This window comes from Vulpes vulpes, chromosome 3 (assembly GCF_048418805.1).
Source record: "Vulpes vulpes isolate BD-2025 chromosome 3, VulVul3, whole genome shotgun sequence".
Classification (NCBI taxonomy): Eukaryota; Metazoa; Chordata; class Mammalia; order Carnivora; family Canidae; genus Vulpes; species Vulpes vulpes.
The window spans coordinates 20,579,875-20,593,346 of NC_132782.1; the positions used below are offsets into that span (position 1 = coordinate 20,579,875).

The 13,472-nt window shown below is 33.6% G+C and overlaps 1 protein-coding gene across 7 annotated transcripts in view; it reads right to left on the bottom strand.

The window, feature by feature from the left end:
• Nucleotides 1–13,472, bottom strand: part of LNPK (lunapark, ER junction formation factor) — a 78,668-nt gene that overhangs the window by 16,181 nt on the left and 49,015 nt on the right. For all 7 annotated transcript variants that reach the window (XR_012000329.1, XM_072752006.1, XM_025993989.2 and 4 more), the window contains exon 9: nt 4,224–4,436. Coding sequence is in view for 6 of the 7 variants with exons in the window: in XM_072752006.1 (XP_072608107.1) it covers nt 4,224–4,436 (213 nt within the window). In the remaining variant the exon portion in view is untranslated. The remainder of the gene's footprint in view (nt 1–4,223; nt 4,437–13,472) is intronic.

Here is a 13,472-nt window from a genome sequence, read left to right on the forward strand (position 1 = left end):
TCTATAAAACTGAAGATGAGAGAATATCTTCCTATATTTTTGATACCAAAACCAAAGATTTTATAAGAAAAAATATTATAGACCAACATCTCTAAGGAACACTGATGCAAACAATATTTTTTGATGTAAACATTTTTAACAAACTTTTAGCAAATCAAACCCAACTATATATATAAAAAATAAAACATCACGACTAATTCAGATTTATCCCAGGAAAGCAAGGTAGTCTAACATTTAAAAAATCTGTCAATGTATTTCACTACATTAACAGATGTTAAAACAAAAAATAAACTAAAACCTCATATGAGCATCTCAATAGATACAGAAAAAGCATCTAATAAAACCCATCATCCATTATCAATAAAAATCTTCAGCTACCTAGAAACTGAAGGGTACTCCCTCAACGTGATAAAAGCTATCTATATAAAATAAAACACCACCAACAAAAAAACTGTACAGCTAATACCACGCTGAATGGTGAAAAGATAACTGCTTTCCTCCTAAGATCAGCAATAAGGAAGAATGTCTGCTTTTGCCACTTCTTTTCTTTTAAGGATTTTTTTTTTTTTAAGATTTTATTTATTTATTCATGAGAGACACAGGCTGAGGGGGAAGCAGGCTCCATGCAAGGAGCCCTACATGGGACTCGATCCTGGATCCGGGATCACGCCCTGAGACACTCAACTGCTGAGCCACCCAGGCATCCCAAGGATTTTATTTTTAAATAATCTCTACACCCAATGTGTGGCTTGAATTTACAACCCCAAAATCAAGAGTTGCATGCTCCACCAACTGAGCTAGCCAGGCTCCCCTGCTTTTGCCACTTCTATTCAACATTGTACCAAAGGTTCTAGCTTGTATAATAAGCAAGAATAAGAAATAAAAGGAACCCAGATTAGAAAAGGAGAATTATCTTTATTCACAATGTTGATACCCTATGGAAAATACTATCGAATCTATTAAAAAACTCATAAAACTAGGGGGCACCTGGGTGGCTCAGTGGGAAAACATCTGCCTTTGGCTCAGGTAGTGATCCTGGGGTCATAGGATCAAGTCCCACATTGGACTCCCTGAGGGGACCCTGCTTCTCCCTCTGCCTCTCCCGAATAAATAAATAAAATCTTAAAAAAAAAAAAACTAATAAAACTAATAAGCGTAGCAAGATCATAGAAGGCCAATATACAAAAATCAACTGCATTTCTATGTATATTAGCAATGAACAACTGTAGGTAGTAAAACAAAGCCATTTTGAGCCGTTTAGGCTCAAAAATTGGAAATAATTACATATACATTTATCCAAAACAAAAGTGCAAAACCTGTATACTGCACACTACAAAATGTTGCTGAGAAAAACTGAAGATCTAAACAGATATACTGTGTTTTATTATATAAAACACTGTTTTATATAATATTATATAAAAAACTGTGTTTATTATATAAAAACAGCAGTATCAGAAGAAACAAATGGAGAGTGGAAGAATAATCTAGTTTTAATTAATGACTTACATTATATAAAAACATCAATAACAAAAATAAAAAGTTATGAATTGTGAGAACTGTTTGTAGGATATACTCTGAATGAAGAGACAACACAGAAGGCAGCATTGAAAAGAAAGTGAGAGAATAAAATAAGTGATGTTTGCCTTTGTAAAGCAAGGCAGGATGAACATAAGCATAAGATAGACAGCAATGAAGGTTCACATGGAGACCTCATAGAAGACTGCAACAAAATGAGGCCTTGCTGAAATAAGCCTTGCAGTATAAGGATACAAGGTTTTCAAAATGATTGTGACAAAAACTATAAAATATTAAAGAACAGCTTTAGAGTAGCAATACTGTATTAATATTTTAAAGGCTAGGGATCCCTGGGTGGCGCAGTGGTTTGGCGCCTGCCTTTGGCCCGGGGCGCGATCCTGGAGACCCGGGATCGAATCCCACGTCGGGCTCCCGGTGCATGGAGCCTGCTTCTCCCTCTACCTGTGTCTCTGCCTCTCTGTCTCTCTCTGTGTGACTATCATGAATAAATAAATAAAATTAAAAAAAAATATATTTTAAAGGCTAATAAAGAGATTTGCTTTGTAAATGGTCACAAACCTAAAGGTTGTTACTATCTGAAAAAGGGCAAATGATGTCAAAATTGTAGCAATTAACAAATGAAATTTAGGTTCTAGAATAAGTTCTTAGTGTAACAAATCAAGAACATTCATCAGATTTCATCAGATAAGTTATTGGCTTACTTGTATTAACAATATTCGATCATTTATGATCAAAACATAAATTTGATTACAGACATTAAATGTCATCTCTCAGTATCAAATTTTCAACTTGAATAAGTATGCCAAATAGTATCTTGAAAGCATTTAGGTCAAATTAACTTTTGCTGGAATATTTTACTTCTATATGTTTAAAATGAGTATGTCCATAAAGGAATCTGGATACATAAAACAACAGATTTCATAAAAATATCTTAAATGCTGTACATACTAATAACTTTTAAAATAAAACATCTTCATATTTATGCTGTTATAGATAACAGCAATTAATACAAACATCAAGAGCTATCATTGTAGGAATACTGGTCATTTTTACACAGCTTGGCAAATTATCAAGTACCTGCTGGTTATTAATTTTCAAACATATGGGAGCCCTGTGGTAATACACATTAAATTGATTCTCTTCCACAAATATGGCATAATGAAAAAATGAATTATTAATCTTCTCTATAAGAAATCATTTAACTCATTCATATTTTTGGCAATGCACAACTTAAATAGTCTTCTACATGGAAAGTGAATAAAAAACTTAAGCAAAATATGTTTTATTTACATAATCATGAAATTTAGACTATTGTTCCCTCTATAACCCTATTCTTATATGTGCAATACAATTTTTATTACTTTATACAAGTTGCTAAACTTTTATTTTCTTAAAATTTAGATACACAAATGTATATAATTCATGCATTCTCACAAAAAAGTTCTTTCATTAAACTAAGAACCTTATAAATCACAAGTATCTCAAATCAATCAAGTAAAACAGACAATACTCAATTTAATTTTTCTCAACTTCACAAACTATATGGCTTCCTTAAATGATATCGTTTTATGTCAATTTTAGAAGTATTTTTTCAATAACTACCTTAAAGTTATGATTTATATACATTTCATTTGTAGCCAGCTTTCATTTGTTTATAAATTATCAGTTTTCTAGTTTCCTAAAATCTAATGTTCCCCCTTTTTTTTTTGAAAGAAAAGGAGGGAAAAAAACTAGTGTCATAATAACATTTAGATTGCCTTTATTTGTATAAGTGCCCTGAATACCTGATATCAACCACTGACTAGCCTCAAAATCATTATAAATTATGTTAGTAATTAGTCATGAATTACCAAAGTGATTTAAATTAGAATTAAATATCCTAAGATAAGATAAATAATTTATTATCATATTCAAGAATCTGACATGGAAATTTACACAAAATAATGTAATCTGCTGAAGCAGTAGACTTCACTGTGGGTGTTCCATCACAGTCCAAAAGAAAGCTGCAGGGTAATATAATCTATTATACTCCACAAACGGGGTCTTCCCCTAGAGATCTACCACATTGAAAAAGAGAATCCAAAGAAATGAAATAGAAAAGGCAATATGTTAATTTAATAGAACTTGATGCTAAAGTACCTGTCAGAAAATACTAAGGTTCAATGGCTTAATAAAAGAAAAAATCTACCAGCCCATATTAACAATAATAGTATTATACACCACAATGCAGAAATAGTCTTCCTGGAATATGTTGTCATGTTTAAAAATATATGTGGAAAAAAATAAAAATAAAATAAATAAAAATATATGTGAAGAGTTTAGCAAAAAGCATGAATATATTCCAAAAGTGTTCTCTTCTATCCCATTTTATATAAATCTGGAGCCATTCTAAAGCTGAATATAAAAAGATATGCTATACTGTTGACTATGGACTACTACAAAGTTTTATTGCCATTTAAACAAAGAAGCCATAACAGTTAAATGAGCTCAAGAAATAGGTTTCAGTATCACAAGGTGCCAGCTGTAAAGAGTTATGGCTAATTGAATATGGAACTCCTGCTTAATCAGATAACTGCTCTGCTATTTCCAAATGAAATGCCATTTCCATACTGCCTGAAAATGGCCCGTTTTATTGGTAACCAGAGAAAACAATATAAACTGTAAATAACATTAAGTGCTCTGTTTACCCATTCCAGGCACTGAAGTAGCAGGGGATCCAAGACGTCTTGGTAACACATTTGATGATAGGGCTGGAGTAACAGTTCTTTCAGGGGGTCCACCAGGGGCTGAACTGTCCTTTGGTGGTCCAGGAGATACTGGAACTTGCGGAGGAGGGCCCTGGCTAGAGCTTGCTGGTGTTGGAGAAAGGTTTCTCTGAACTGCAGTTCGCTGACGAATCTCTGAGAATAACAATTAAAAAGAGCATTTTTTATTTAATATCCATATTAGCCAATACCACAAAATGACTCACATTTAATAAAGTTTTGTGGCACCAGAAAGCATCTGTAGGGTCAAAACTTCTTGTAATAAGAAATTTATAAAATGTACACTGAGAACTGACTATTACAGGGTACTTACTCCATTTCTGACCCTACATTTCCAACTGCATATATTTACACAAAATCCTTGATTTAAGTCTATCTACAGATATCACTTTTCAAAATAAATACAAATAAAATAATCACCCAATTATGTGTCCTGTCTTTTTACATTAATTCTTCCTAATTTATGATAAAGGAAAGTAAGTTTATCAGAATTAGTGAAAACTGATGAAAATGGCAGACTTGTTTTTTCAAGATAATGAGTGAGTAAGTATATTCTGGAATTATCAAATGATTTATGAAGTACTTAATCTAAGTAGTCACAGAAATGCTGAAAAAGTACTCTTTACTATTAGGAACTACTCCTAATCTCCTTTATACTATTACTGTCTCTTTGATAATTTTTTTTTCCCCAATACATTCAATAAAGGAAAACTTCCTCTCTGTATAAACAGTTATCATCATAAATAAATCTTATCTTTTAGTTGCAGAAATTACAAGATTTTCTCTAACAGGGGCTGGTAAATGTGCCAAATCAGGCTCCTGCCCCTTTTTGTAGTTTTATTTAAAACACAAATGCTCTTTTGTTTACATATTGTCTATAGCTCTTTTAGAAAAGCTGTGCATTTGCAAGAGATCATGGCTGTCAGAGCCATTTACTATATTTACTATCTTGCCCTTTACAGAAAGTTTCATGATCTCCTAACTCCATAACACAAATGTAATGCTATCATTTCCCCTTACCACCAATATCTTACTTGAATGTTGATGGTAAGATCTCAAGTAAAGAAGTGCTTATAGCTTTTTAATTCTACGTATCACCTTAAATTATCACAAATCCTCAAACAGTAGGCGGAAACTCAAGAAATTAAATTTTAATTGGCATGACTGGTAAAAATGCATACTTCCAGAAGCAAAATATTTTAAATTTGGACTCCATTTGACAGCTAAAAGATTTTCATGAAGAGTTCATTGGAACTAAAAGTACACCTCTAGCATCAGGTTTCAGTTCATTACAATCTAGCAGAAACTTCTTTAGAATCTTGGCTGTAACTTATAGCATTATTTGACCTCAGATGGGTTAACTTCACTAAACCTCTTTTCTTTATCTGCAAATTTAGGATAATAATATTAATTCACAGAATTGTTATAAGGATTAAATGATATCTGTATCGATAGCCCACATTTATCAAATGCATAATATTTCAGATGACACTGTTTTCACACAAAGTATTTTCAAATGACCCGTTAGTGAACTGTAATTACTGAAACCAAGTAATTTTCCTCTGCGTTTTAATTGTCTCTAACCTGGCCACTGAAATAATAAATTAAAAGCAGATCATCATTATATAACTGGAACTGTCTTTGTATCTTGCTATTTTCCATGCAGTTTATTTAGAAATTTTCAGATTTTACCTGGACTAATTGTAACCTAATATCTCCTGCAAATTAGCTGGTTACTTATCTTTTACTCACAAGGAACATCTCAAAAGGTGGTTGGTTACACACAGGGAAAGCCATGAAATGCTGCAAAAGGTATTGAGGGGTGCCTGGCTGGCTTGAGTTGGTAAAGCATGCAACTCAATCTCAGAATTGGGAGTTGAAGCCCCACATTGGGTGTGGAGCACTGATGTGATGAGCACTGGGTATTATATGCAAATGATGAATTATTGAACACTGTATCTGAAACTAATGATGTACTATATGCTGGCTAATTGAATTTAAATTTTTAAAATGCTGCAAAAGGTATTAAGATCAATGTAATTATATTAAGATTGGTCATTTAAATTAATTTTTACAAAACAAGATATCAAATACTATAAATCATTTTTTAGCCAATTTTCAGGTAAAACATAACTTTAAAAAATGACATTTTTCTTCCAGATAAACAAAAGTTTAACATTATCAGACTGTATTAAAAGTAGTTATTACTCTTTCACTTCTTAAAAACAGACTTGAAACTGCTTCCTCTGAATGTGCATCTACTTTGCAACAATTAACTCAAGTACCATTTTAACATACATCACTCATGAACTACTAAAACCTGAGGTCTATAACTAGCTAGGCTAACAAAGGACACCACATCTAGCATTCTATAAAAGAGATTTGGCTTAATAATTTCTAAATCTATATTTAGACAGAAAATAGGATGCCCAGGTGGCTCAGCGGTTGAGCACATCTGCCTTCGGCTCAGGAAGTGATCCTAGAGTCCCGGGATCAAGTCCCACATCGGGCTCCCTGCATGGAGCATCCCTCTGCATATGTCTCTGTCTCTTTCATGAATAAATAAATAAAATCTTTTAAAATATATAAATAAATAAATTTAGGCAGAAAAAAGGAGAAAATTATATAAGGATGAGGAAAGGAAGTTTCATCATTTTCAAAGGAAAAGCAGGTAACAAAATTACAATATCAACAGATGAAAATAGCTAGCAACAACATCAAATCTATATTTGGTAAGGTGTTGTGTTATGAAATATTCTGGTAGTCTCAATTTAAAATATCTAAGATTTAAAAAACCAATAAATAAATAAAATAAAACATCTAAGATTTCTCTACTTTTAGTTACTTGTCATTCATGAATGCTTTGTATTACTCTAAAAAGTTTCTGGTATTCAACAAAGTATTATACTGGTTATATTTAACATTTCCTGCATTTAAATGTAAAATACCATCCCACAAAAAAAGATCTACCAAGCATTTAACATCAATCTGGTAAAGAATCATAAGAAGTTTTCCATAAGTTCAATTCTTGAACTAGAGGATTTTTCAAAATCCTTATCAGTGATCAGTCACTGATTCAATAAAAAATCACACCACGTATGAGTACATATCTATATTTTTAAATTCAAAATGAAGGAAATAGAATCTAAATGAGATTTTTAAAAACTTCTATATTACAATAAACAAAGTTTAAAATAATAATAAAATGGCGCCTGGGTGGCTCAGTCAGTTAAAATAATGATAAAACAAGATAGTTGTTAAAAAGCATAGACTCTGCCTGAAGTCAGTCAGTCAGAGAAAGAAAAATACCATATGATTTCACTCACATGTGGAATTTAAGAAACAAAACAGATGAACATGGAGAAAAAAAGAGGCAATCCATAAAACAGGCTCTTAACTATAGAGAACTAAGGGTTGATGGAGGGAGATGGGGGGATGGGTGATGGGGATTAAGGAGGGCACTTGTGATGAGCACAGGATGTTGTAAGTGATGAATCACTAAACTCTACACATGAAACTAATATTACACTATATGTTAACGGGTATTTAAATAAAAACTTGAAACTACAAAGAAAAAAAGCAGACTCTGGGATGAAGCTCTATTGATTTAAATTTCAGCTCCACTCTGTTTATTAGATGTGCATGCAGCCTTTTCTGAATTGATAACAAGTCTCAGTTCAGCTTCCTTATAATAGGAATACTTACTTCTTACAGTTGTTATAAAGATTTAATAAGATAAGCAACAAAAAGGGTTTAACCAAAGCACAGGTACTTACCAAGTACTTAATAAAACCTACTAGAAATAGTATTCAACTAAAGGCCAGAGATTACAATAAATCAAAAGCTAAGCAATCTAGAATTTCTAAAGCAAAAATTAAAATAAAATGTAGATATTAATGTACAATTAAATGTTTTCCTAAACATATTTGTGAGCTTACTAGTGTAAATTCACAATTTATGCAAAAACTTAAATCCATTAACTCTAGCTTGCTCTAAAATAATTCTTGAGACAAATGTTCTATAATACAAATAATTCTCTTGATATACTGGATTTTTAAATACCAACTGTTTACTTGAAGAGGGTTTTGTCTTCATTTTGGTATTAAGCTGTAGTGGGAAGAATAGTACACTACAGTTAGAAGACTTGGATTTTCATCCTAGCAGATACCACCAGTTCCTTATGCAAACTAAAGTCTTTTTTTTTTTTTAATTTTTATTTATTTATGATAGTCATAGAGAGAGAGAGAGAGGCAGAGACATAGGCAGAGGGAGAAGCAGGCTCCATGCACCGGGAACCCGACGTGGGATTTGATCCTGGGTCTCCAGGATCGCGCCCTGGGCCAAAGGCAGGTGCTAAACCGCTGCGCCACCCAGGGATCCCCAAACTAAAGTCTTTTATCCACTTTGGGTTTCAAATTTCTTTAAAGAGTGTTGGCAAAACTACAAAGACAATCCTCATATTTTCCCTAGTATTGGTCAAAGTTTTTCTCAACATTATGTCCAGCTCTAAGCCTCATAAGAAAAAGCATCAAGCAAAAGTCTTTGAATGATTCACATATACAAATGTGGAGATTCTTAAATTTAGGGTGTATTTGGCTCTTTATAAGTGATTATTAAATGTAGGTAAAAGAGGCATGAGATACCTTCAGGAGAGTTTCTATTTTTAAATTCATATAAATTCTGGTCTCAATTGTATAAATTTATATGATTCCTTTAAATAATCAAAATAATAAAGACTATGCATCTTGCATCTTTTTACTTTTAAAAATTTTTTGAAGGTCTTTATTCACTGTATAATCTTCTATGTATCCTACTCATAATAAGCTACTTTAAATTCAGCCTCTGCCCTACTTCCCTAAGTAAATTTTCTCAATAGGTGGATGGCTTTTTAGTATCAAAATGACTCCATAACCTCTTCCCTCTCATAGAGGCAAAGCCTTGGGGAGGAAAGAAAGAAAGAAGGAAACAGAGAGAGAGAAAAAGAAAGAAAGAAAAAACTTCCCCAACATTTCACTCCTCAACTTAACACAATTTGTTTTTCGTCCTCCTTCTTAGCTACCATAGTATCACTTACTGCTGAAGGCACCATTGTTTTGGTTACCACTAATGTTATAGCTACTCTTTATGAAATCCTTATTATCTGCTAGGAACTATAACAGACGTTTAATGTGAGTTTACTAATGTCATCTAATATTTAGACCAACTCTGAGGTAACTTCTACCATCAGTTTTCAAAAGAAACCAAAGCTCAGAAGCTAAATAACTTGCCAAAAGTCTCACAGTAAATAAGAGATGGACATAGGACACAAATCCCAGTTATAATAACAATGTCCTCAACTCTGTTCAACCTCAGATTTGATGACCTCATTTGTCTTCTACTTGACCCTTTGTAGACCATGACAGCAGATGCCATCCCTACTACACTTCAACTTTCTAGATGCTAGTTTAGTTCTGCTTTCAAGTCTAAGCATTTCTTCTGTCTTTCTCCTGGGTTCCTCCTTTCTCCTATCCTTAAATCTCAATGTTCCCTGGGGTTTGGCCATAAACCTTACTCTATTTTCTTTTCCTGGGCAATTTCACTCAATTCCATGGTTTAAAGAACTATCATCTAGGGGATCCCTGGGTGGCTCAGAGGTTTAGTGCCTGCCTTTGGCCCAGGGCGCGATCCTGGAGTCCTGGGATCGAGTCCCGCGTCGGGCTCCCGGCATGGAGCCTGCTTCTCTCTCTGCCTGTGTCTCTGCCTCTCTCTCTCTCTATGTCTATCATGAATAAATAAAATCTTTAAAAAAAAAAAAAAAAAAAGAACTATCATCTATACATCCCAATGATTCCTAATCTGTACCTATAACCTTAACCTTTTTCCTGATCTCCGTATAAAATAATCAATTACCTATAAACCATACCACCTGGATGTCACTTGACTCAACAAATCCACAAGCAAATCTATTATCTTCTATATAAACTTACCACTCCAATTCTTATGTTTCTTATCTTGCTGAAAACACTAACATCTAACCAGTTGCCAAAAACCTATATGATATCTAGATGTAGATATCTACATATCTACATCTAGATATCATGTACACCTACACCTCCCACTCTCCACTATCCAAATCTAATTGTCATCAAATCTTGTCATTCTACTCTTAAATCTTAATTATCTGTTAAATCACTCCTTTTTCGACTCCTTTGCCACAATTTTATGTAGTGCCAGCCTTTATTTCTTTTTTTGGATTAGATAATATCCTAATCAATCTGCTGTCCTCAGCCTTGCTCTCTCCAATCCATTCTCCATATTATCAAAAAAAAAAGTGTTATTTCTAAAATGCAAAGTCTAGTGGCTTTTCCTGTTGCATATAAGATAAAGTCCCAAACTCCATAATGTTGCATGCAAAATTACCCTCCCTCACATAAACACTCCCTTGTTCAGGCAGATAGCACTATATGCAGTCCCTCAGAGTACCACCTGGTTTCTCTCTTCTTATCTTTGCATGTGAAGTAGACCTGAAGAGTCCTTTCCCAACGTGTTCTCAAAGCAAATTGCTACTAGAATTTATAATGCATTATGATTTGTGCCTACCTTCATTGTGGTCCTTAGTGTGTTAATATTATTTACATGTGTGTACTCTTTTGAACCAAGATCTCCTCAAGAAAAACTGCATCTTTGTAGCCCCAAGATTTGGCAAGTAACCAGCATAGAATATGAACTTAATAAACATCCATGAAATAAATTCTTTCCTCTTGCATTTCAATATCAAATTTCCAACTACCTACTTATATGGTGTAGTGGGCTCCCAAACATGTCCACATCCTCATACTCAGAGCCTATAAACGTTATGCTACATGGCAAAGGAAATTAAGGCTGCAGCTAGAATTAAGATTGTTAATCAGCTTAATTTGTGTTGCCTACTACATTTCAGCCTAACTTCAGACCATACAAACAAGCCACCTTCGAGCAGAAAATATGCTAGTCATATATACCACTTGCCAGCCTTTAGTTTACTCTTTTGTTGTCCTATTTTTTAAATTAAGAATACATTTTGCTTATATTATTTATAAACAAATAATCCAAATTAAAAATGGGCAGAGGACCTGAGTAGATGCTTTTCCAAAGAAGACATACAGATGGCCAAGAGACACATGAAAAGAAACTCACTATCGCTAATTATCAGGGAAATGAATATCAACACCACAATGAGAGATCACCTCACACTAGTCAAAATGGCTAGTATCAAAGACAAGAAATAATAAGTGTTGGCAAGGATGTGGAAGAAAGGGAACCCTAGAAAACTGTTGGTAGGAATGTAAATTGGTTCAGTCACTATGGAAAACAGTATGGAAGTTCCTCAAAAAAATAAAAGCAGAAATACCACACAACGTCCACTTCTGAGTATTTACTAGGAAAAAAACAAACACACCAATTTTCTGAAAAGTTATATGCATCCTTATGTTCAATGTATCATTACTTACAGTAGACAAGATATAAAAGAAACCTGTGTCCATCAACAGATGAATGAATCAATATGTGATATAGATAGATAGATATACCCCCACACACACATATACATACAACGGAATATTACTCAGCCATCAAAAGGGATGAGATCTTGCCCTTTGCAACAACATGGATGGACCTAGAGGGTATTATACTAAGTGAAATAAGTTAGATGGAAAAAGACAAGTTACCATATGGTTTCACTTATATGTGGAATCTAAAAAAAAACAAAACAAAAAAAAAAGAAAAACCAAAATAAAAAAGACTCATAAATACAGAGAACAAAGTGGTGGTTGCCATAAAGGGGGCTAGAATAGAGGGATGGGTAAAATAGGTGAAGGGGATTAAGAGACACAAATTTACAAATAGAAAACAAATAAGTCACTGGGATGAAAAGTATACCATAGGGAATATAGTCAACAATATTGCAATAACTTTGTATGGTGACAGATGGTAACCACACTTAGCTTGGAGAGTCTTTTATAATGCATACAATTGTCAAATCACTATGTTGCTTGCCTAAAACTAATTTAATGTTGTATGTCAATTATACTTCAATTTAAAAAAAAGAATATGTTTTGCTTTATAGTTCTTTATCTCAACATTTACATTTTTCATCACCTTCATGATTTATTTCTACTTTAACTGCCTCCTATCTCTTTCAGTTTTAAACCTACACCTTGCAGTTCACCAAGGTCCCATTTGGTAAATTACTACTTTACAACATTTAACAAAATTCATTCATTCTAAAAAAAGTTTTATTTTCTTCAAGTCAACACATTTATTAAGTAACCACTATGAGCAAAGCACTAATGAATGGAATGCAGAGTTGCATATAGAGGTGGCAAGCAAAGATAAAACAAAATCATGAAACACCAGGTAAGTGCCATAAAAAAAGGAAGCCAACAAAGTACCATGGAGGGTCCAAGCATAGAGCGATTAAAGTCAGTGATGGAATGAAGGAAGGGTTCAGAGTAATGGTGGTATTTAAGATGAATATTGAAAAATGGATGGGGATCTAAACGCCTTTGTTTTTGTATTAAGGTACATGTAGCAGTTTTATAATACAGGTCTAAAATTCTTTGATTTGCCTCCCATCAAATGGGGTTGGGAGGATGTCTATGTCTTCTCCCTTGAAGCTGTGCTGTTACTGTTTGACCAAGAAAATGTAGGGGCCTCAGTTTTCCAACTACTGTCGCTTGGGCTTCTTGCTCTTAGAACTCAGACACCATGGTGGAGCAAGACCAAGTGACCCCATGAGAGAAGTCTATGTGGAGAGTAACTAAGTGCTAGCACCAACTTGTCAGCCATGTGTGTAAGCTATCTTGGTAGTAGATCTTCCAGCTCCAACAGATGTGAGGCAGAGATAAGCAGTCTCTGCCAAACCTTGCCAACACTGCAAATTCATAAGCAAAACAAATTAATATTGTTCTAAGCCACTAAGTTTTGGGGTGCTTTGTTATACAACAGATGATTTTAACAGTATAGATATGACATTTAAGAACACCCAAAAATGAGCTTACTGTTTTACAAGTATTTTCCATATTTTCTTAATCAAACCTACATCCCAAAAAACAGCAAAATATGGAGTATCATTCCCTTTGCTGTCAAGATCAAAAAGATTAGTGATTTCTACTTTAATCTTCCAAATATACCATGGAACACAAGTGAGTAAAC